The 24,093-nt window shown below is 61.6% G+C and overlaps 2 protein-coding genes across 3 annotated transcripts; both read right to left on the bottom strand.

The window, feature by feature from the left end:
• Window positions 1-759: 759 nt before the first annotated feature.
• Window positions 760-15,370, bottom strand: SPATA20 (spermatogenesis associated 20). Of its 2 annotated transcripts, none has more exons than XM_056328393.1 (16): window positions 15,267-15,370; window positions 13,560-13,697; window positions 13,244-13,308; window positions 12,728-12,882; window positions 12,356-12,499; window positions 11,884-12,085; window positions 11,656-11,786; window positions 11,471-11,575; window positions 10,948-11,022; window positions 10,564-10,776; window positions 10,219-10,411; window positions 9,289-9,457; window positions 8,639-8,847; window positions 8,288-8,482; window positions 8,078-8,158; window positions 760-4,039 (listed from the first exon to the last, which is right to left on the bottom strand). In XM_056328393.1, exons 1-16 carry the CDS (start codon window positions 15,296-15,298, stop codon window positions 3,540-3,542), a joined length of 2,607 nt encoding a protein of 868 aa, XP_056184368.1. In that variant the 5' UTR covers window positions 15,299-15,370; the 3' UTR covers window positions 760-3,539. The 2 variants fall into 2 exon arrangements, with proteins under 2 accessions (XP_056184368.1, XP_056184378.1); XM_056328403.1 differs by having other exon boundaries at window positions 3,732-4,039; window positions 8,288-8,487.
• A 35-nt stretch (window positions 15,371-15,405) lies between these two features.
• EPN3 (epsin 3) lies at window positions 15,406-23,597 on the bottom strand. The gene is given in 11 exon segments (XM_056328416.1): window positions 15,406-16,176; window positions 16,178-16,355; window positions 16,498-16,714; window positions 17,095-17,205; window positions 18,058-18,366; window positions 18,603-18,687; window positions 18,797-18,904; window positions 19,192-19,275; window positions 20,922-21,040; window positions 21,431-22,086; window positions 23,480-23,597. Coding segments are annotated over 10 exon segments (1,926 nt in total). The 5' UTR covers window positions 22,002-22,086; window positions 23,480-23,597; the 3' UTR covers window positions 15,406-16,032.
• Window positions 23,598-24,093: the final 496 nt, after the last annotated feature.

Below are 24,093 nucleotides of genomic sequence, written 5' to 3' on the forward strand. Positions count from 1 at the left end.
CACCTCCTGACCTCCTCTCACATCAGCCCCCCTGCAGCCCCCAGCTACCCAAACCTGCCTGTTTACACCCAAAATAAGCCTCAGGCAGGAGCTAATCGGCCACTCAGGCATGAGCAGATTGGGTGCTCAGGTGTGGAGTAATTGGCCACCCAAGCATGGAGCAATGAGGTGCTCACACGTGAATTAGTTACATGCTCAGGTGTGAACCGTGCATCCATGCCCAGGCACCCATGCAGGAAGCAGCTGGGTGCAGAAACCTCATTATTTTGCCCAGCGCACCTTCTCGGAGGGGCTGGAAACAAGGATGCCCAAATTGCACCCCCAGTGTGTCTTGTGGGGGGAGAGGCAGCAGAGCAGGGTTGGACCAGAGCTTGGGGACGCCCCTTTCCATCCTCCCTCTCCCGCAGATGCGACATCACAAATAACAAACAGCTTTCAAAGCCCCGTCTCCCATTGATGTCACATCAATGCCAATGGAGATAAAAGCCGAGACACTCAGAACGAGCGTTGGCTTTGCCAGGGAATATTAATTAGAGGGAAAGCCTCATTAGAGCAGCAAGGGTGGCCGCCGGCACTGCCTCCCCCTCCCTGTGTGCCCTGGACCCCCTGAAGGGCACGATGAGCATCAACCCTGCCTTGGTGGGTTGAGCGATGGGGTGCACTGCAGATACCCCAATGTAAGCAATAAAAATTAAAACATTGAAAGGAGGGGGGTTTATTATTAAAAAGAAGAAAGGGGAAAACCTGCTTCTCCCTATCTGCGGCTGCTGGGGCTTCCAGGCAAGCCCAGAGCCTGGTGTCCAGGCTGGCCCAGAAACCAAAACCCAAGTGTTAGTGGGGAAAAAGCAGCACATCCGTTATTTGATGCATTTTTATTTTTTTTTTACAAATCTGCAGCTGGAGAGGAGCAGGGGAGCGCGGGCTGCTGCCTCCTGCCACCCTGAGCCTCCCCACCAGTGGGACATGGGGACTCGGTGCTGCCCCGGGGGGAGTCCCCGGCAGTCCTCACATCTGCCACCACAGGGAATGTGGGAAGGGGTCAGGGAAATGGATATTGTGAGGTGGCATGGGATCTCCAAGCACCAAGACCCTGCACCAGCACCCTCCTGAGAGCCGGGGCCAGCTGAGCAGCACCCTGCCAGCCCCATCTCCTGTTAATCACCCCAGAAAACATCACTTGCAGCAAATCAACAGCATTTGCAGTGAAATCCATGGGTGAGTGACAGGAAAATAATAAGGAAGGAAGCATTGCCAGGAGGCTTAAATCACCGTGGCTGTGCTGGCTCCTGCAGCCAGGCCCTCCTTTGGCACCACTGGCCAACAAGGAGCAGCACCCATGGGTGCCCCAGCACCCAGCCTGGCCGGGAGACACAGAGGGGACCAGCGAGGGGCAAGCTGCAGCTGAACTCGAGCAAAATGCCCCTTGTCAAGGCCATAAAGCTGAAGGGCTGAAGCAGCCGGGTGGCTCCGGGGATGGGGCAGAGAGCATGGGGCTTCACAGGATGGGGCCACCAGCTCCCGGGCAGCAGCGAGGCGGAGGCGCCCGGAGGACCAAGGTGCCACAGCATCCATTAGTTATTACAGAAAACTTTTCTTCCTTTTTTGTTTTGGTTTAATTTTTTTTTTCTGAGAGGTGAGCTCAATTCATCCTGACAGAGGTTCACAGCGCATTTTTGCCTAGCGGCTGCTTACAGAGACATGCCGACAAGCAAGACAGCATGGGAGAAAGGCACCCTGTGCCTGTGCCACGGGCGGCTGGTGGGCACTGAAACAGGCTTGGCACGTCGTCCCCAGCCCCATGGCGTCTCGGGGACAGCTGTTGCAATGGACCTGGCTGGCCACAGGTCCTGAGATGTCTGGGCTTCCCCACAGGTGCTCAGCACTGGCCCTGCTCTCTGAGGATGCTCTCCCAGCATGGACACAGCACCAACTAACTCGCTCCGAGCAGTCATGAGGATGGGTGTCAAATCAATTCCCACAGTAGAGATGCCAAGTTAAAAAAACAACAAAAAAAAACCCCAAACAAACAACAACAACAACAACAAAAACCCAAACAGAAACCCCAAAACCACTAGGGGAAAGCAGCCAGTCATCTGCCAAAACAGCAATTTTCAGCTGAATTTCCAGAAACACTTCAGCTTTTAAAACCAAGAGAGGAGAGAAAATAAAAATCCCTCCTCTTCCACAAGCATAGAAAGCATTCATGAGATGAGGTGCAAAATTCCTCTTTGACTTCAAAGGCATTTCTCCTGGCTGGTTACCCCCAAATTCTGGCACAACCTACTGGAAAGCCGGTGGGCAGTGCGGCTCAGCATCGCTTTGCTGCCAGATGACGGCACGCTGCCAGCCGGGGTGTGGGCTGCTGTGGGGGGAGCCCCAGGGTGTCAGAGGGATGCTGAAAACGTGGTACTTGAGAAGGAGGAGGAGGAGGGATGATGGGAAAGAAAGGGAGAATAAAGTTCATGCAGCAGCAAAGGGAACTTGTGTGGTTGGCAAGTGTTCCACTTCTGCTGGGTGGGTTATGTCCCTCTGCTTGGCATTTAGAGATGCCAAGGCCTGGCAGCACCGTCCCCGTGGCTGGCATCAGCAGGATGCGGCCGAGCCCCCAGTGAGGCTGGGTGAGCCCCTCAGCCCAGCCTAGGCTTTGTTGGGAAAGTTCAGAGCAAACACCTCTCTCCTCAAACACTGGCCCCAAAAGATGATTTTAGGGGTTATTTCTTGTGTTGTTACTGGAACATTCTGCAAGCAAAGGCAGGGGCCAGGCTGGCACAGCCGCAGCCCTGAGCACCCCATCCGGCAGCCCCAGCCAAGCTGCCTTGCCAGCTGTGCCCCCAGCATGGAGCAGCTGCCAGCCACTCTCCTGCCAGCCCTGCTGCCTGCGGGCTCGGGGGTCCCCAGCCCCTCGGCTCCTGCCCAGCAAGGTGGGCTGATGGCCCCAGACGAGGCGCAGGTTGAACACCTCTCCCTGCTTGCCATCCCTGCTGAGGACCCCCAGCCGGGTGGTGCTGGGCAGGGGCACAGTGATGGGACCCTGGGGCGGCTGTGGGGGAATGCTAGCCCCCCCATCTCCCCCATCTCCCGGTGTCCTCAGCCCTGCCATCCTCAGCCCCGGTGTCCCCAGCCACAGCAAGCCTGGCCCCTCCAGCAACCCCCTCCCCAGGGAAGCTCCCCACCTGGCTGCAGGTCCCAGGGGAACCAGCACAGCCCCATCCTAGCACGGACACAGATACCAGCCTTTTTACAAAGAAAACAAGACTTTGAAAAGTGTTTTCTGGAACTGTAACAGGTCTCTGCGCCCTTGGCAAAGCCAGAACTAGCTGTTTGGAAGTGCTTAGGCTGGGTCTTGCGGCATGTTTTCATCAGCTGTGGTAATCAGCAGCTTTTTTGCATGCACTATTTATTAACTTAATGTATGTTACAACCTACCCTGTAATGGAAAAATAGTGTGCCTGCCGTAACCAGTCACACTTTCAAAAGCACTTGACTCCCAAGTCATCCAGGTGCTTTTGACGATGTTACCCTGGGTTGCTATAGGAACCCTAACAGTTTTCCCATCTGACTTCTCCATTAACACTGGGATTTATATTTAATTTGTTTTCCTTTTCCTCAGCGAGAAGAGGTGAGGAACAACGCGTGCGCAGGGGGAGGAGATGCTCTTTGGTGAGTGTTCCCTGGCCATGCTGAAAGCAGCACCAGTCTGAGATGCCGCCCGAGCAGCGGCAGGGCACGGCCCCGCCACGCTGCCAGGAGCCACCCAGGAGGCAGCTGATGCCCAGGGTGGCTTTATCACACGTCTCTCCCGTCTTCCCAGGCTGGCCTGACAGTCTGTCTCCCCCACACCTTCCTGCAGGCAGAGGGGCCGCGGGGCTCACGGGCCGAGCATCCCACGCAGCTCCTGGAGGGAGGTGACGGGCAGGGAGCAGGCGAAGTTGCTGCAGAGATAGGCGGTGGCTTTCCCGTCCTTCCTCTCCAGAGATGCAAGGAAAGGCAACTGGCGGTAGAGGAACCCAGTGCTGTCTCCATCTGCTAGCATCAGCACCTGCCGGAGAAGGAGCCGTGAGAGCTGGAGAGCACAGCCAGATGCTCCTTGCCCCCCACCCCAGACATGCCAAGTGCTGGCAGCATCCGCCCACACGCTCGCCCAAAGCAGGGAGGGGACAGGGAGCTGAGGGGACCCATGCCAGCCCTCTGCCAGGGTCCCAGCCTGTGCCGGAGGGGGCACATGGTCCCCAGCAGCTTTGCCTCCCTTTTCCATTCCGGACCCCTGGCAGCCAGGGATGAAGCTCAGGGACTGGCACACAGCAGCCCAGAGGGGGGCTGCCCAAGCCAGCTGGCTCCCTGGGGACACCCCCCTCAGCCCAGGGGCAGCACCAGCACCAGCATCACCCCATCACAGGCCGCAGCCCAGCTCCTCCTGACCACCAGGCGCTTCCCAAAAAACTCAAGACCCGCTCTCACAGCTGATACGGCAGTACCAGCCAGGGGTGATGACAGGGCTGCTGTGATAATTAGCTTTTCTGAAAGGGAAAATGTTTGTTAAAGCCTCAGGGCTTCCGGGCTAATCAGGGGAAAGGCCAAGAGCTGGCAGGGAGCCTGGTGCTGACACAGATGCAAGGGGTGAGCAAAACGCAGGCCCTTCCCAAGGCATGGCACCAGCATCCTGCTGCTGGAGCAGGTGGCTTTCCCTTGCCCACCCTGGCCCCAGCCCTGCATGTGCACCCACCGAGGTGACCACTGAGCACTGACACACTCATCACATGTTCATGCCGCTCACCACACTGCTGCCAAGGGATACCACCACCAAATGCTGCTGCCTACAGCACACACATCTCCCACCGTGGTACCACTTGCCCAGTGTGCAGCACCCTCTGCCACCAGCCCGGGGGCCAGGAGCAAACTCAGCGTGACACCTGGCACGGATGCCCGTGCAGCCTGGCCCGCTCTGTCCCCAGGTGGTCACTGTGTCCCCATGCCCTTGCTCAAGATAACAGCTGCTGCAGTCCCCTCCTGTCCCCCATCAGCCCACATCTCCCGCTCAGCCCCTGCCTTGACCCAGCTCTGGCTCAGCCTGTTTCCCTGCCTGCCTCCTGCTCCCCCCCTTCAACCTCCTCCCCCCTTGCCTTTGTCTGGAATTAATTCCAGGAGTGATTAATTACCAATTCATGTCCAATCTGAAATTCATTATTCATTTTTCTCACAAGCTCCCCAAGGTCCTCTCGCAGGGCCAGGATGAAGGCGAGCAGCAGGCTAGCGCTCTGCAGCCAAGGAGATAATGGGATCCTTCATAATTACCCTAAAGACCATTAACAGGGCAGGGATCTATACCAGCAGCCAGGATCCAGCCCCAAAGCAGGGATCCAACCCTCTCCACTCCCCGCACCGGGACACCCAGGGGAGCAGCTGCCGGCACCACCCCCGGAGCACCTGCATCCCTGTGACAGTTGCCTGTGGCAGAGGCTCTTCCAGGCACAGGGTCCATTTAAACCTGCGGCCTTGATGCCATTTTATCATCGGCATCTTGTTACAGCAAGGAATTCAATGTGAGGTTTGTAAGGAATTAATTACTGGAACGACCTAATTAATTGTGTTCCTGCAGACGAGCCTAGCCCCCAGTGCCCTGCTGGCATTGAGGGACCAGGGGCGGCAGGGGACATGGCAGTGACATTGCCCCAACTCCTTGGCAAAGCTGATTCCCAAAGCTGCTGCATCCCTGGAGAGGGCAACCCAGTGCTGCTCTGCCTTGGGCAGCTTCTGGGGCTGGGGAAGGAGAGCTGGGGAGCAGCTGGAGGGGGTGAAGGCGGGTGGGAAAGGAGCATCCACATCTCCATGCGATGCAGCACGGAAAGAGGGATGGCTGTTGTGAGGTGGCAGGCTGCTCCCCAGGGCAGTGCTACCCTCTGAGCAGTGGGATTTCCTCCCTTCTCTCCATCACCTCTGCAAAGTGAGGAGCCATCACTACTGCCAGAGATCAGCCTGTCCATGAGGAATCAGCGATGCACCGGGGAAGCCTGGGCAGGACGGCTCAGGGGAAGCTCTGCCCCCTCTGTCACCCTCCCTTCCACCCAGATGATGCTGAAGAGACCCAACCGCCCACCCCTGGCCTTGGTGACAGCAAGGAGAAGCAGCTGTTGCCACGACGGGACACACTGTCTGCTGGAGCCAGGCTCAGCAGCGCAGGCAGGAACAAGCAGGAGGGAAATGGGCTGCTGAAGCTCAAGGAGGAGCTCAGCTCCTACCACTCCTGCTTGGGAAAGCGGAGACACATGCCTGGGGGGCTGTGCTCCTCTGGGGAGGCAGCTTTCCCCTCCTGCCATGTTCCTTCTTCCAAGGAAACAAACCCAGGCTGCCAAACAGGACAGCCTCTGATCCATCCCACCACCACAACAGAGGGAACACACAACAGCCCCCCCTCACCCGCTGCCAGCATCCAGCTGCAGCCCCCCTGCATGGCTCTCCGAGTGCAGCCCCCCTACACCCAGCCTGGGCAGGCATCACTGTCCTTGGGCAGCTCCCGAGCACCTCACAGCTTCACTCTCCCATGGAAATATCCATCCAGAGCACCCAGCCCTCCTCTTCCTCCCTACCCTGAGGAAGGCAACAGCCTGGGGGTGATGGACCTGCCCCTGGCGAGTGAGCATCCCCACCAGCCAGGTTTGTTACCAGCTTAGCAGAAGGGAACCAAACCACGTGGGAGGAGAGGCAATGGCTGCACTATTTGCTGTGCTCAGGACCCCGAAGCTGCCGGCTGCATCCCCCACCACCCGTGCGGCCGCAGGGCGCTGACAGTTGAGCCAGCGCAGGGAGAGGGAGCGGGTTCCTAGCAGCGGTGCTGGGCTCCCCTGCTGCCACCACGGCGCTTCCCATCCCTGCAAACTGGGTCACCCGCTGTAATCCTTCCAAGGGAGAGGGGGAAGTGTGGGAGCAGAGGCCTCACATGCAGCACAGGGACCGGCATGGCTGGGTGCTGCTGGAGACGAGATAGCGGAGGAAGGATGGAGAGCTGCATCCCCCACCCGTGCTGCTGGGCAGAAGTCGTGACCATCCTCCAACACTGGCATTAAAACACCGCTGGGCACGCAGGCAGAGGGTCAGGGATGAAAGCCTCTGGGCTGAGCTAACGTGAGGACAGAGCAGGGGATCCCATGCTGATGGCTCAGCCCTCCCCACTTCACCCCAGCTGGGGTTACGGAGGGAAACTGGTGCTTTGGCCTCAGTGCCAGCTCCCCACGTGCTGCAGCTCAGCGTGCCAGTCCCTGGCACCAGGACCCCACCAGGCAGGGATGAATCCGGCCCAGAGGCTGAAATGCTGAGCCGCCACGCCACAGCCCAGCCCTGCTTCCCTCCGCTGGGCAGCCTTGCCAAGGTGCCAGCCATCCGTCCCCAGGGCAGAGACACTGCCCACCAAATGTGACAGGCGCCAGCTGCCACACTGTCCTTCCCTGCCAGCTCCACGGGCAGCAAACAGCTCCGTCCCCAAGGCAGCACGGCCCCTCCGTGGGATGCACAGAGTGACGCATCTCTGAGCCGGGATGCAGACAAGCAGAGCAAGGCAGTAACCCCAGTGCACAGCGACAGCACAGCTAGGGGCAAAGCTTTCGGAAAAAGCCAGCCCCTCCCAGGTGGGGGTACCCCCAGCCGGAGACTTCCCAAGGATGCAAGGGTGGCTCCAGGCACAAGGTGACCCAGACACTGGCTGGATCTGCACTGGGCATGACATATCCACACCGGGCACGACACGTCCGCACCAGAATGAAAGGCTTCCCCTTGGGAAAGCAGCGCTGGGGATGCTGCGCTTAGGCTGAGAGCAGTGTAAACAGCCAGCAGCAACATCAGCCATCACTGCAGCCGCTCTCTGGGCTGGGCTGCCAGTGCACTGTGCCAGGGGGAGGCGTGCAGGGGCTCAGCCGTGGCCCTGCTGGCTGCGCTTATGGATATGAAAAGGATAGGACGCTTCCCAGAAGGGAGGCAGGACAGAGGAGGAAGAGGATGGACGCTATAGCTGCACTGGTAGAAAGGATGAGGGCAGGTGGCAGCAGGGAGTGTGACAGCAGCGGTGCTGGCAGGGCTGGCACCTCACCTGGTTTGGGCTGAAGACAGAGCGGACGCAGCACAGCATCTCCTTTGTGTCTTCTCCTTGGGGGTCCCCACAGATAATGACCTGCCCGGGGAGAGCGAGGGTAGCAGGAGGGAGGGAGGTAACAGAAAGCTGTGACTGTACCCACACCACCATCGGACACCCCTCCCACAACCAGCAGGTCCCGAAGGCCACACAAGCCCCAGCCCGTACCTGTTTGAGGGTGTGATGGAAGACAGCAGTGGCCCGGGCCATCTCCGGCAGGGTTATCGGGATCTTCTGCAGCCTCTCGGAGAAGGCAGCCAAGATCTGACCGGCTTTTTCCACCCAGTCTGTACGGCCAGAGTAAGAAGCTGCTCGCAGCAGGTTTGTGACAGTGACAGAGTTGGCGGTGGGCTCTGCTCCGTCCTGGTCTGCGGGGGACAATAGCCCCTCCATCAGCCCAATGCCTCACCACCCCAATGCCTCACCACCCCACCGCTTGGTCCTCCAGCTGGGCATCACCTCCCCTGCTCTAAGCCACCCCACGCCATAACCCATGCGTGGCCATCTCCCCGAGCTCACCATCCTTTAGGCGCAGGAGCAGAGAGGGATCGCCAGCCTCACTGGAGAAATACGCAAAGCCTTTGGGGTCCCAAAAGAGCTTGTCTTGCATGTGCTGGAGATGCAGGGCCCACTCCAGCCAGCCCTGCTCCAGCGAGGCTTCATACAGGTCAAAGAGAGCCTGGATGACGAAGACGTAATCCTCCAGGAAGCCCTGGATGGGCACGGTGCTGCAGTGGCAGACAGGGAAGGAGCATCAGGGTCTCTACACTGGCCCGGTGGGAAATGTTCTCCCAGCCAGCACAGCCCTACTGGTCTCTGCTACCCAAGGAGATGCCACCTCAGAGCTCAGCACAAGAGAAGCAGGGGCTGTGCCAAGCCACCACACGGCTCAGCCCTGGGTTTCTGTACGGCAGGGACGGGCAGGGGCAGGCTCCTGCCAACTTGGAAGATTAGGAATGGGAAAGGATGTGACCTCAAGTCCTCCTCACTGGGTGGGGGGCACTAATCGATCCAAAACCGCACCAGAGGCAGTTCTGCGAAAGGCGAACAGCCTCCCTCACTCCAAGTTCAGTCCTGCCTGGAAGAGAGGAGGATGGGGACCACCGGGGGCCTGGGCAGCACTTGCAGCATGTCCAGTCGGTCTGTAGCCACTCTGGACCACTGCTCACCTCTGCTCCACCGTGCCGTCTTTGCCTCCGTAGCAGCTCCGCAGCAACCTCCCGCTGGCGGGGTCGAAGAGGTGTCTCTTCAGGAAGGCAGCTGCCTGCGCAGCCCGGCTCACATACTCCTGCTTGGCCAGGGCTGCCCCAGCCTGGGCAAAGCCCGAGATCATCAGCCCTGCATAGCACAGACACGGGGACAGGCTCGGGGGGGCACAAGGAATGGGCAGGGTACCAGCCTTTCCTTTGAAGAATGCTCAGCCCGAAGCTCATCCTCCCTGATGGTTAAGGCAGGTCAGGGCTCAGCCATCAGCTCTTCCACTCAGTTCAAACCACTGAGAACATCACTTGCTGTCACCCAAGGGAAGGGCAGAGCGCTGCAAGGCCAGCAGGAGCTAAGCCTTCACTTGCAGGCAGAAATAGGGCTTAAAAGAATCTTCTCGTCTGCAGGACATGGCATAGCTGCAGTGCACACCAGCTCCAGACCCAGATATACAGGCGTTTACTGCTGGGAACAGTGCCTGGGGTGCTGCATTTATCACGTGCCGCAGGACACCCAGACAGACGGCCACAGAGCTGGGGTCCCCTTGCTACCGCAGCACTGGAGATGGGCTCTGCCTGGGTCCTGAACCCCCAGCTCAGCCCCCTTCCCCAGAGCCCAAGCAGGCTGAGCGAGGGGAAGGGTTTTGCTGCTCTCTGCTGGTAACCGGGGAGGAAAATAAAGCCAGAGCAACGTCCTGATGCTCAGCAGCCCCGCGGCTTGCAGGTGGGGGGGCTGTGCCCCGCATCCCAGCCCACCCACCGCCTCCATTGCAGGCTGCCCAGTCCCAGCAGGACTCATTGCCACAAGCCCCCCAAAACCATAAACCATGCTGGCCCCGGGCAGCGGCGGAGGGGTGCAGCCAAGGCACCCATCCCCGGAGCTGAACCCCTTCTCACCGTTCCATGCCGCCAGCATCTTGGTGTCCAAGTGTGGCCGCGGCCGCTGCGCCCGGGCTGCTGACAGCCTCCGCCGGCCCTCCTGCAGCAGGACAGCCAGCTGCCCCGGCTCCAGCCCAAACCGGGCCGCCGTCAGCTCCGGGGAGCACTGGACAATAAGAACATTCTTGCCCTTCAGCTCCTGATGGGGGTCCTGAAAGGAGAGCCCTGCTCTGTGAACACCACTGGGCTGAGGAGGGGTTGGATCCCAGGTGCTTTGGGACTGCTCTGCCACCCCCCCATGCCCAGGGGTGCAGGTCCCCCACCAATGCTCCTGGTACCAGGCAGGTCTTTGCTCTCCCTCACCTTCAAGGGGTTCACATTGCCAGCCTCCTTCACTCCGTAGTGGTGCATGAAAATATCTCCCAGGGTCGTCCCCTCCGTAGCCCCCTCGACAGGGTCAGGAAGGAGAGCCCGGATTTCCTCGGCCGCCCACACACAGAAAGCTCCTTCTCGCTTCTCTCCAGATGCTGTGGTGGGGTAGGAATCTGCATCTTCTGCGCTGTAGAAACCTCCTGCCTGGGAAAAGAGCAACAGAGAGACCCTCCAGCTGCTGGGACAGCACCTTCAGCCAGCTCACCATCACTGGGCTGAGCTCTGCTGGGAAGGGAGGGAGGGAAAAGCGTCCCAGTGCCACATCCCAGGGCAGGGTAAGCGGCTCCTTTTGGCCCAGCTCAGGGAACAACCTACCTGGTCTCTTAGGTCCCGTGAGACATAGAGTAGAATGTCCTGGGCAACATCAGCAAAGAATTCATCGCCAGAGATCTGCGGAAGGCAAGGGGTGGACGTCAGCATTACAAGGGTGAGGTAAGAAACACAGCAAGATATAATAACAGATCCAGATTTAAAGAGCTGGCAAAGGAGGGGAAACACGTTTGAAAGTCCAGGGATTTTAAATGCCAGATGGATTCAGAGTAAAATCTTTGATAGAAATCTGTGGGCACTGGAGGGTCACCCTGGAGTTACACCAACATCAGAGGCAGCAGCAGGTGTTCGCTGATGTGCACAGACCAGCCAGAAGGCTCTTTCCTCCCCTGTTATGCTCAAAACCCTGTGGCTACACTGTCACGCATTTGTGCGGTGTTTCTGGATGAACACCAGTAGATGAAGGGGAGTATGGGACCACTCGATGCCCACGGAATGGGCAACATCTTGGGGAACAGGCTCTGAAGCTGCTCCCCAAGCCCTGCCAGCCCTCCCCAGCTCCCTGTACCTGAAACGCTTTGCTATACGCAGCTGCCAGCTGCCCCTGGTCGTACAGCATCTTCTCAAAGTGCGGGACGTGCCAGTGCTGGTCGGTGGAGTAGCGGTGAAACCCCTGCAAAGACCAAGCGGACACGTCTCCACCCCACACCTCATGGGCATGCCCGGGGTTTACCCCCGAGGCTTTCCTCCTACCTGCCCAATGTGGTCATGGATGCCCCCATGGGCCATCATCTTGAGGGTGTGCAGAGCCATCTGCAGTGCCTGGGCACCCTCTGGAGTTGTTCGGTGGAAGGCCCAGTACGTGAAGAGGAAATTCAAATTCACTGGAAACAAGGAGAAAGTGAGAGGCTGTGGGGCAGCCTCTGCCCCCCCGGTGCTGCCTGCCCCCCGGCAGGGCTCAGCAGCAGAGGCCAGACTGACCTGGGGTGGGGAACTTGGGGGATTTGGAAAAGCCGCCATAGTCCTCATCATAGGACCTGGAGAGCTGCTGGAAACAGGTGGCCATCACCTCTTTGGACGGTGGGGGTGATGCCTGGCCCTGCACACGGATCTCAGATCTGTATAGCAATGCTTCCAGGATCTTCTGGCTGCTCTCTAACAGGACATCTTTGTTCTCCTTCCACTGAGATGCAGAGTGAGAAAGTCAGTTCTTCTGGGTTTTGTCCCTCTTTCTGCTTCCAGCACTGCACCAGTGCAAACTGCACCTTCAGTTCTCGGTTGTCCTCCCCAGATCAGTTCAATTCTACCCCTAACCCAGTCAAGCTCTGACATGCTCCCTGGGCTATTGTTTCTCAGGGCTGTATCTCCCAACTCAGCCACCCCCAAGCCCAGACCAATTTCCTTATGGCCCCTTCGGCGGAGCACTGCCTGCTCCACCACTCCTGCTCCATACCTGCTCTGCGATCCGGAGCAGCACGGTCCGAAAGCCAATGCGATGAACTCCATCTTCAGGAGGGAAGTACGTTCCCCCTGCAAAGGGCTTGAGGTCTGGAGTCAGCCAGACGCTCATTGGCCAGCCACCTCCACCGCTGGTTGCCTGAAAGCCAAATCACGAGTGCAGCACGGTCACACCAGGGGCACCCTCGGCTCTGTACCCCCCCGGCACATCCAACTGAGGACAGACGCGTGCCTCCCTCCATCCTCATGATCATACATGGCCCCATGCAGACCACCCCACGCACTGGTTCTTCTTGCCTGAGGAACACAACCATGAAGCTCACCTTGAGAGAGCCAGCCAAAGCCCCCCAAGCCCTGCCTCCCTCACCTGCACGAAGGTCATGTACACTTTGTCCACATCTGGCCGCTCCTCACGATCCACTTTGATGCACACAAAGTTCTTGTTCAGAATCTCCCCGATCTCCTTGTTCTTGAAGGACTCCTCCTCCATCACATGGCACCAGTGGCAGGTGGAGTAGCCAACTGAAAACAAGCTCAGGCGAGTGAGGAACAGCCCTTTGCAGGGAGCAGGACACGCGTTATGGGGAGATGGCTCAGAGGTGGGGAGCCCCGCTACGGGCAGCAGCTAGAGAGGCAACGGAGGAGAAAGGCAGGGCCTTCTGGGCTCTCCAGCTCTTGCTCCTAACATCTAGCCAAGGACTCTGGTCCTTCATGCAGCCCATCTTCTGAGGCACCTGTGAAAGCACTGGTCCTCCCCTTGCAGCAGAGAACTAGAGCTTGGTGTGTGCCCTTACCTACGTGGCTGCCCACACACCAGCCCCACTTATCTGGTCATCTACCGACCACCAGGTGGGAAAATGAACTATGTCTTCTTTCTGGTTACCTGATAGGAATATCAGCTTGTTTTCTTTCTTTGCTTTATCAAAGGCTTCCTGCCCCCAGGGGTACCTGTGGAGGGAAGACAAGAAAGGAGCTTCAGGGGTCACCGCTGCCAGGACTGGGGCTCCTCTAAAGCTGCCCAAGAAGCTGCGGCCTGGTGGGGAGCACTCAGGACAGCCGGGGAGTCCAGCTAGCTCAGGAGTGTGGACCCCGAGCCTGTGGGGAGCTGCACAGGAGCCAGGCTGCTTCACCTGCAGTGAGTTCCTCAGCCCCACGGATGCCAGGAGAGCAGTGGGGAGGAAGATACCCATCACTCTTACCAGTCCACAGGGTTGTGGGCGTGCTGCAGGAGGTAGGGGGACTTCTCGTTGATCAGGCGGTTGGTGTGATGAGGGGTGCTGGGGGGCCTGGTTGTCCCCCCTGTGGCCATGGTCACACTTTTCGTCAGAAACACGCACCTGTGATGCCAAACAGGCTCGTCACTTCCTCACTCGCCACAGCAAAGCCCAGCAGTCCCAGACCAGCACCACCTTCACCCGGCTCCTGCAGGCACCCAGCACGGCCCCGGGATGGGGTGGTGCTCCCCGAGCCAGGGGAACTGCTCTCTGACCCAAGGCCAGTGGCTCTGCTGGGGCTCAGTCCACCTCGGTGCCCCCAGGACCCTACAAAGCCCTCCCCACTTGCTGGAGGCTCAGGAGAGATTGTTCTCCTCCAGCTCGGCGCAGGCATGGCTGGGGGACTGCCATGGCCAGGGCTGCCTGCCCCCCAGCCCCCAGCCCCCCACCAGCACCCTTCGGGGGCACAGCCGGCAGCCATGAGGAAGGGGGCAGCATCTGAGGGGTTCAACCCGTGTGGTCTCTGAGAGGAAAATCCCTCTGGTGGGTGCAGGGGTAGGTGGGGGGTCAGGGTGTGGGGTCAGGGTGCGGGCAGGGCGGCCAGGGGAGCGAGGGACAGGAGGGGACAGGAGACATCATCCTGCTGCCGGGCAGGGCAGAGGGGTGCAGGGCTGGGGGGCTGGGGCGCAGGGCTGGGGTGCAGGGCTGAGGTGCAGGGATGCCAGGGTGCAGAGATGGGGTACAGGGATGCAGGGGTGCAGGGGCGCAGGGACGCAGGGATGCAGGGGTGCAGGGGTGCAGGGGTGCAGGGGTGCAGGGGCCTAGGGCACAGTGCTGGGGTGCAGGGATGCCAGGGTGCAGGGATGGGGCGCAGGGATGCAGGGGTGCAGAGATGCAGGGCTGGAAGGCTGGGGCACAGGGCTAGGGTGCATGGGCGCAGGGATGCAGGGATGCAGGGCTGTGGCACAAGGATGCAGAGGCGCAGGGATGCAGGGGCGCAGGACAGGGATACAGGGGCACAGGGATGCAGGGGAGCAGGGGCGCAGGGATGCAGGGGCGCAGGGATGCAGGGGCGCAGGGATGCAGGGGCGCAGGGGCGCAGGGATGCAGGGGCGCAGGGATGCAGGGGCGCAGGGATGCAGGGATACAGGGGAGCAGGGATGCAGGGGCGCAGGGATGCAGGGCTGGGGAGCAGAGATGCGGGGATGCAGGGCTGGGGCACAGTGCTGGGAGGCAGAGGTACAGCGCTGGGGCCCAGGGGTGCAGGAGGGGGGTGCAGGGGGCGTGTGAAGCCAGGCAGGGGGTGCAGGGACGCAGGGAGGATTTAGGGGAATGCGGGAGATGCAGGGAGGACTTCGGGAGGATCCGGGGGGATGCAGGGAGTGCTGGGGCACACAGGAGGGGTGTAAGGGTGCAGGAAGGCTCCAGGAAGGAGTCAGGGGTGTCACGGGGAGGGGCAGGAGGGGCGCGGGGCGGTGAAGCACAACTGGGGGGCGTGCGGGAGGTGCAGGGCGGGCGCGGGGGGTTCGGGCAGGGTCTGGGGGGCAGGGGGGGAAGCAGCGAGGATACAGCGGGGCTGCGCGTGCCGCGGCGATCGCTGCCCCCCGCCCGCAGGGGCCCAGCCGGGACCCGCAGCCCGCCCCGCCCCCCGCGCCCCCAGCCCGCCCCGCCCCCCGCCCGCCCCGCCTGTACCTGCAGGCCCGGCGCAGCGGCGCCGTGAACATGGCGGCGGGGGGCGGGGCTGACACTGACCCCACCCCCGGGGCGGTGCTGCCAGCCCGGACCGCCCCCCCCGCCCGCACGCCCGGCCCCCCCGGAGCCGCACACCGGGTCCGTCAGAGCATTTTATTGTCTCACAGGCAGCCCGGAGCCGCCGCTCGCCAGCAGCCCCGAAGACATCCCCCCCGCCGCCCCCCCCGGCCCGGAGCGGGGCCCCGCAGCGGCTGCCCCGGGCCGCCCTGCCCGCAGCTCCTGCGGGGGGGGCAGCGAGCGGGAAGGGGGCGAGGGGCGGCGGGAGCGGGGCGGGGGGGGTAACAGCCAGGGGATCCCGGCGAGGGGGGGCGCGGGGGGAGCCCAGCTTGGCCGGCCCCAGCGCCCCGCAGGCGCCGGGGCAAAGCCCCCTACCCCGGGGGGGCGTCCGGCAGCGAGAGCCCATGCACCAACCAGTCCAGCCCGCTGCGCAGCCCCCAGCCCTTACGGTGGGTCCCGCCACGGCTCCCTCCCGCCCCCCCCCCCCCCCCCCGGCAGGGGGTCCCCTCCCGCCTGCCAAGCACAGGGGCTCATGCTGGCTCCCCCCAGCCTGTGGGCACGGGGAGGGGTCTGGCCTGGGGGGCACCTTCCCTTGCAGCTAGTGAAACGCTGCCCCCCCCCCCCCCCATTCTTGGCAGGAGGAAAGGCTGACGGGGGGATGTGTAACAGCCAGGGATGGGGTCAGAGTCTGTCTACACGTCCAGAGGGCTCAGAGGAAGGGGTTGAGCCCCCCCGGAGCGGCTGGGGGGGCCGGGGGGCCGCTCAGCGGCAGTAAAGGCTGCGGCAGGTTGCTGGGGAGTTCGGGGAAGGTGCCAGCCTGGGGGAAGGCACTGGCCGAGGCAGGCAGGGCGGCAGCGGCGGCGGGGGACGCTGCTGAGGGGCAGCGGCAGGGATGCGCTGTAGGTCATGGAGTTGGCGGGGAGGCCGGCGGGCAGGCCGGGCACCGGCGAGCTGGTCCGCATCTGGTTCAGCGTCGGCTTGGGCTGCTCGGCGAGGCTGAAGGGGTTGGTGGGGGACGGCGTGCTCAGACCTAGCGAGGAAAGGATGGCAGATGTTAGGGCAGCCACACCATCCCCAGCCCTCTTCATCCTCCTCCTCTTCAACCCCCAAACCCCACCATGCCCAGCCCGGGGAAGCCCCCAGCAGCAGCCCACACCATGGCACCTACTCGAGAGAAAGGGGGTTCCGTGTCTTGGAGGCTGGAGCAGGTGCAACCAGGGAGTCCAGGTTGACCAGGGAGGAGGCGGCAGGGCCGAGGAAGGCCTCGGGGGTTTTACAGTCCTTCCGCTCCTTGCCGGATTCGGGCAGGGAGTCGGCCAGGTTGGTGAGGTCGAAGCTCTTTGCTGCATCCTGCCTGCTGCTGGGGAACAGGTCACCAAAGGGGTCTAGCTCTGGAGCAGGGGGGGGAGAAAAGCCACATGAGCCAGCTGGAAGACACCAAGGGTGACGGCATCCCTGTCACCGCGCAGCGTGGCTGATGGCACATCTGGCCCCAGGTCACAGCTCGATGCGGTGGAGCTCAGGCTCCAGCTACCCCGAGCCACTGCAGGGTTGGGGACATGGGCATGCAGGGGGACTGGAGCCACCCCCTCAGCTACGGGGCATCCCAAGCCCACGGCACACACGGTTGCAGGTGGGAACAAGCTTTGGCCACACCAGCAAACAGCCACACACAGCCTGGCCAGCCCTGGAGCTGCCTCCCTGCGATGGGCAGGGACAGGTCACTGTCTCCACCTACCCAGTGGCCCCTGCCCGCTCCCCTGGCTCTTACCGACGGGGCTGGTGGACTTGGCAGAGGAAGGCAGCTGTGGGGGCTCCTGCTCCGGCGGCTCGGCTGACTCGGCTGGCTTTGCAAACAGGTCGAAAGCATCCCCCCCTGGAGCTGGGGGGAAGAGGTGAGACTCAAGGAGGGGAGCAAGCGGGGAGGTGAGAGGCGGGAGATGTACGGGCAGGAGAGAGGCAGGGGCGGCTGCCTGCAAGGAGACAGAGAAGAGGGCGTGCGGTGGGGGGGCGCGGGGCTGGGGGTTGAGAACGTGCACTGGCCTGAGCAGGGGAGGGTAAGGTGGGCCAGACCACTGGGGCTCATTGCAGACCAAGACAGCCCCCACACTGCTCGCAGCCATCCCCCACAGCAGGCAGGTCCCTCTCCCAGCCCCAGAGGGAACAGGAAAGCTGTAACACCCAGCCCTGGCCCCCAGACCGGGTTCTGCTCTCCTCCCCAGGGACCAAAAATGAGGGCAGCTCACGCGGGACCTCGGAAGCACCAAGGAGGAACCGAGAGCAGCTTTGAGCTCTGAAACACTGGCTGCTCCTACAACCGCTTCCTCATCTGCAAGGCGGCACCTGCGAGCAGCAACGTCCCATCCCGGCAGGGCACGTAGGGCTGGTTTGGGGTGAGCAAACACACAGGTGCCACCGGGGAGGACACCCTGTCACAGCGAGCGGTGTGGCAGCTGCTACCCGCTCCCATGGGAGGGTTCCGTTAATTATGCCGTGTTAATTAAAGCAGCCTATTCTGTGCAGAGAGAAACCCTAAAAGTTCTTTGAAGTCTTCAAGTGGGGGAAGCAGAGGTCCCGCTGTGGGGCAGGAGAGTGGGTGGGGGGTGTTTGCCGAGCTGGCTGTGGGAGGAAGGGGGAGCAGCACCCTGGGATGCCCACTCACAGGAGGGCAGCGACGGCCAGCGCTGCCCGCAGTCCTCAGCACAGCCAAAATGCCCATCAAGGAGCCTCTTACCAGGGTTAGGAGGTTGCTCGGCCACGGCAGCCCAAGGGTCAGCAGCTGGTGTGGAACCAGAGACCTGGGCCGGGGGGGACGCTGTCACCCAGGGGTCCGCCGGAGGGAAGCCAGAAGACATGGGCGCCTTCCCCCAGGGGTCGGAGGCTGCAGTGGTGCCGGGTGGGAAATCCCAGGGCCCGGCAGAGCTTTGCTGGGATGAGGTGCTTGCCTGGGAGAGGGGCTCCCCGCCAGCAGCCGGGACCGGCACCCAGGGGTCAGCCGCACCAGCCCAGGCGGAGGCTGCCGGCTCCGCTTTGGGTTTCACATCTGAAAGAAGAAGGGAAGCTGTAGAAGACGGGAACGGTGCAGGGCACGGAGGGATGCTGAGTGGCAGGGATGTGCCTGGGGACCATGGCTTCCAGCAGCACCGCCCGGGGCGTGCAGCAGAGGGAGGAGAAGCAAGAGGTCCCTCCTGTGGAGCTCCTGGGACCGGGGAGGGACAGAGGCAAGGGAGAGGTTTGTGCCACTGTCCCGAGCTTTGCCAGCCTGTGAGTTGCCCCCACCTGGCATATCCCACGGGTCAGCAGACGTGTGGCTGGAGGGGGCTGGCGCCGGCCCAAATATATCTGCCAGCTCCAGGATAGAGGACTGCAAACAGAAAGGGAATAAAGAGGTGAGGGAAGCCCAGGGCAGACCTGCAGGATCACCCTGGAGCTCAAGGCTGGTTTTGTGGCTGTCCAGACCCCCAGTGCTGTACCTGGCTTTTCTTCATCTTATCTTCTTCCTCCTCTTCCTCCCTGCCCTGGGCAGTCTCCTCCGTGGCTCTCTGCAGCAGGGAGTTCTCCCCTTGCCAGGCTCTCACCTCCTGCAGGGACAAGGGATGGGGCCCATGAGCTCAGCGACCCTGCAGCCAGCACCTTCTCTGGGAGACTGACCCAGCACAGGAGCTGCCACCACATCCCCGAAAAGTCCCAGCATCCGAACAGACGGCTCCTCTGGGGCTGAGCCCAGGGGGAGAGCACTCAGCAGACAGCCCGGAGCAGCGAAAGCAAAGTGGGCACTGGAGCGAGGCAGCATTTCAGGCTCTGGCACCCCAGAGAGAAGCCCAAGTGCAAGGAGAGAGGAGCGCCCAGGGCTATGTGGCACAGGTACCTTCTCGTGCTCCTCTTTGCTCAGCGCGAGCGCTAGCTGCAATTGCCTTTCTTCGTCTGTACTGGAAATTGGAGGAAGTGGCTTCTGCCAACAGAGGAAATTGGGTGACATTTCAGCTTGCCCACAGCTCGCGGGACTGCTCGGAGGTCCCTGTCCTCACCACTGCTTCTCCTGCGGCCCCTCACCTGCCTGCACAGCACCTCTGTGCCTATCCAGTCAGCTTTGCCTGCAGACCCCCAGCCTGATGTCCCTTAAACCAGCTCCTGTTCAGGCTTCCCTGTGGCCACCGCCCTACCTCCTTCCCCTACCCCACCACCTGCCTCTGCATCTAGGCTGGGATGACCCTAAATCAGGCAGCCAGATCCCCCCTGGGAGGTTTTCAGGGACTCCAACGCAATCGGCAGAGGAGAGGGGACAGGTTAGGCACCCCATCACCCCCGCAGCCTGCTGGGGAGGAAGGTTTGCAAAGCTATCTGACATCGGTTTGGGGATCCTGCCCAGCCCTGCTCTGCTGGGGTAAAAGCACCCAGACCTGAGACAGATTTTGGGGAGTAGCTGTCCCTGTACCACCATGTCAACCCTGTCACCACCCCATGATGCTTGTCCAGCAGCGTGGGACTGGCTGAGAATGGGCACCCCAGTGGGGGTGTGCGTGTGTGCACGCCTGTACAAGCATGCACACATGTGCACAGCCCAGACGGATTCCAACAGGCGACGCTTGCAAGAGCATATTCCTACAGTGCTCATCGCAGCAGCATGTGGAAGCTATAAATACTCCAATTCCAGGACAAAAATAGGGATATATGCTCTGCTCTGTCTCCAAAAGAGTCTCCATTGGGCAGGGAAGATGGGCTGCAGCAAATGCCGTCTCTGAAGCGTGTCCCCTGCCCCAGCAGGACTGAGCTCGTGGGGCTTGGTGCCAGCCCTGGGGGGCCACCCACCAGCCCGGGCACACAGCCCCTTGGTCACCATGTCCCTCTGACTTTGTGTGCCCAGCCGTCCCCACAAACTCCACACGGACCGTGCCAGCCGGCGGCAATCTCAGCTGTGCACAAATAAGCCGTCCCCAGTGGAAAAAGGGCTGTGGCCAGCAGATAGGAGAGGGGACAGCCCTAGGAGAGGTTTCACAGTTGGGGACAGCAGCTTGCTTGCTGCCTCCATCCCAGCTCAGCTCCTCCTGGTGCTGTTTTCCACTGCTCCTTCCAGCCTGGTTTGAAAGGACCAGCCAGTGGGAGGGAGCGCCCGGCCCCCAGCCTGGTGACAGCCCTGAGGATGCTGCTGGTCCCCCACCCACCACGCAAACCGCAGCGCTGGGCAAGGCGCTCCTCCTAAAACCTCCACAGGAAGGCAAGAGAAATGGGGGAGCTTAGATCAGAAGCCCTTGGCAGAAGAGGGCAGCCAGGTTTGGGGGGGTGCGTGGTGAAACCAGAAGACACCCCTCCGAGTTCACCCTGGGGTCTGGAAGGCTGGACTGGTCTCAGACTGGTGCAGGCACTGCCAATATGAGGATGGGGAGCAGGGACAGCCCATGCCTCCATCTGTCTGCTGGTGATTTTGGACGCTGGGCACAGTGCAAGCAGCCTGGGGCGGTTGTAGGTGCGTGCACTGGCCTCAGGCAGCCCCCAGAATCCTCCCTCCTCCCAGGGAAAGGCCCCCCGTGCCCACAGACAAGGCAAGGTGTAGGGAGATGCCCAGCCTCGCACAGCCCAGGGCAGGTAGAGCCACCCTACCTTCTCCGCCTCCTCCCGACTCATGGCCAGCGCAAGCTGCAGCTGCAGCTCCTCCTCACCCGTCGTCTGGGGCCTCGCTTGCTCCAGGTCGGAGGCGAACCGTGGGGATGAGGATGATGCTGGGACATAAAAGAGGAAAAGGGGAAGGAGTGGCATCAGGACTGGGGTGTTTTGGGGAGCACATCAGTAGCATTCTCCAGACCCCCATCCAACGCCTGCAGCTCCACCACATGGCTTCCCCAGGGGACGTAGCCCCACATCAGAACTCCCTACCACGAACAAGCCATGGCTTTAAGGCTCAGGTCACCGCCAGCTGCCACCACTGTTGGGGCTTCACCACAGGCCCAGCCAAACCTCTGCCCATGGCTCAGGATGGAGACAGGCTTCACCACCACTCCAAAACATGGAAGGGAGCAATGGGCACCAGGCAGGCACAAACCAAACGCAACGCCTGCCTGCACCCCGCAGCGAGCCCCAGGGAGCCCAAGCAAGCCGCTAGCAACACTCACAGTTGAAGGAGGAGGGTGAGCCCCGTGCCCGGCCGTAGTCATCACCGTAGGGTGACGCACGGCGGCCATAGGTGACCTGATGGCTGCCGCTGCCCATGCCCTCAAGGGCCATGCGCTCCTTGGTCTGCAGCGCGTGCGCACGCTCCTGCTTCAGCCGCTCCTCATCCTTCAGCAGCGCCATCACCTGCTTCACCTTCTCTCGGATGTTGATGCCCTGGTCCTTGCCATCACGGTCCACGTACTGGAAGTCCTTCAGCGTCTGGATGGTGTAGAGGTTCTCCCGGCACTGGTGGGTCACCTTCTCGGAGCCAGTTTTGATGAGGTAGTCCAGGAGGGTGAGGGCTTTGTAGACGTGACGCCAGTTCTTGCCGCTGTCATTCAGCCGCCGCCAGATCATGCCCATGACCTCAGCGAAGGCCACCGTGTTGAAGGTGAGGTCAGCAATCTCTGACATCAGAGAGCTGGGGGGTCCCCAGGGATCATTGGAGGTGGCCTCTCGCACCTTGATCTCTGCCTCTGAGTAGTTGTGCACAATGTTTTTCACCTGCCGGCGCAGCGCCGAGGTTGTCATGGCTGTGCGGTGCCGGAGACCTGCGGGCGGTGGGCAGGAACGGTGGAGAAGGGATGAGTGCTCACAGCCGCAGCTTCACCGGCGCCTGCAGCGGGGAATGGGGACACAGAGACCTCAGCATCGCCTCAGCCACCAAGACCCATCCCCAGAGCCCTCAGCTGGCACCTGGAACACTTCTCAAGGTGGAAGCACCCATCGTCAGGGCATCAGGTGCACCCTGCCAGGCTGTCACTGCTCACTAACCCAAAGACACGCAGGATGCAGGATGCTCGAGGGGAAAAAAAAAAATCTCTTAGCAAGCTGATACCCAGCACCGCAGAGCCGCCAAGAGATTTGGCTCCAGATTCAGGAACATTTGGACTTCTGCTTCTAAAAGTAACCACCTGAAAATGGCAGCTCCCTCCCCCAGATCCCGGCTGCCTCAGCACCACCATCCTGGCAAAGCTGGTTTCAGGCCCTCAGCCCTCGTGCCAGCCAGGGGGCTTCCCTGTATCCCCAGATGTGCTATGTGCAGCTGCACGTGGCCCTGCTCACCCCAGCCGTCACCCCAAGCCTCTCGGTGCCGCCAAGGATGGGGCATGCAAAACCAAAACCCTGCTGTGAACCAGAGCCTGCCACGACTTACCAGCGCCGGCAGCCACTCGGGTGGGCTTTCCCGGCAAACTTGATAATTTTGGTTCTGCAAAAGGCTGTGGGTACAGAAGTGCGCGCTGCTGTTGGGTGGCAAATTTGGGGTGCTGATCTCCAGCACCAGGTCAGCGAGCAGGATGGATAACTCGAGCCCCCTCTCCTAAAACCCTGCGCTGCCTGAGCCTTCTCTGCATCCAGACCCAGGGCCAGGGGCAGCAGGAGCTGGCATGGGCGGGAGCTGCGCTGGTACCTCCCCAGCAGGCAATGCCCGTCCTTGGGATGCACTGATGTACCCGGCACGGAGGCAAAATGACGTGGGTCAGTCTGGACCCATCTTCACGTGAGCCCATCACAACTCTGCCCGCTGCTCTGTGCTAGTCCTAATCCTCACCTTCTCCCTCCACAGTCAGAAGACACCATTTACCCTCATTTCGTCAGAGGGCCAAGCAAAGCCGGGAGGCAGAGGCTGCCCGGAGCTGCCTTGCCCTCAGCAGAGCTGCATCGCAGGGCTGGGGAGCCAGGCTGCTCCCAGAGCTCCCGCTGCAGCTGCAACAAAACTCACCAGCAATTTTTTCCCTCTCGGAGATAACACTTGCGGGCAGAGGACTATCTCACCCGCGCAGCAGTGCCTGCAGACAGAGATTACCGGTGTCCATCCCACCCCCCACCTCGGGTGCCGGTACCTCCCTGGACCACCACTGCTGCACCATGTCGAGCTCCAGCCCTCTCCCGGCTCAGGACACTTTTCCCTCCCACTGGAGCTGGGCCGGGGATGTGCCGACTGTACCCATGAGCCACGCATGGCCCCCACCACGCTCCCCGCACAACCCGTGCGACCGGTCCAGCACCTTCTGCTCCCCTGGGCCCTCGGCCAGGCGCCCCACGGCTCCGCCAGCAACGTCCCCGTGAGTCAGAGGAGCCTGGCACCGCCACACTCACGGGCGGCCGAAGTTTCTCTTGAGTGGCTTCCCTGTATTGATTCCCTTTCGCAATGCAGCCTGTCGGCACGGCCTTTGGATCCCACCGGGTGAGCCCCTGGTGCGGATGGCCACGCCGTTGCCTGCCTGATGCAGAAACGCCTTCGGGACAAGGGCAGCGACTCAGCAAAGTCCGACAGGACTTGGCCCCACGCTCTGCTTTCCACCAACACCCAGGCGGGAGATAAAGTCGTGTTTTCCAAAGGTGCCACTGGCCCGGCAAACACCCGCAAATGCCGGGACTCTTCCTCCGGGGCAGGACAGTCCCTCCTGCCTCCAGCTGGTCTCCTGGCAGGACAACCCCCAGGTCCAGCCTGACAGGCTCCAGCACTGCTCATCCTGGCTGGAGACCCCATCCCAGCTGGACTTCGCCCGCCATGAGATGGCCCTGGAAGTCTGCGTGGGAAGAAATGGGAAGCAGGGGCTGGGGCAGGGGTGAGAGGAGCGTGGCCCTGGCTGGAGCGCTGCCAGCAGGCAGTTAGGAG

This window comes from Falco biarmicus, chromosome 1, assembly GCF_023638135.1.
Source record: "Falco biarmicus isolate bFalBia1 chromosome 1, bFalBia1.pri, whole genome shotgun sequence".
Classification (NCBI taxonomy): Eukaryota; Metazoa; Chordata; class Aves; order Falconiformes; family Falconidae; genus Falco; species Falco biarmicus.

Coding starts and splice junctions, on each gene's coding strand:
- SPATA20 (XM_056328393.1), bottom strand. CDS start 15,298: ATGTTCACGGCGCCGCTGCGCCGGGCCTGCAG. Junction 13,698..15,266: donor CCGCTGCGCCGGGCCTGCAG/GTACAGGCGGGG, acceptor TTGGCATCACAG/GTGCGTGTTTCTGACGAAAA. Junction 11,023..11,470: donor CGTATAGCAAAGCGTTTCAG/GTACAGGGAGCT, acceptor TGCCTTCCGCAG/ATCTCTGGCGATGAATTCTT.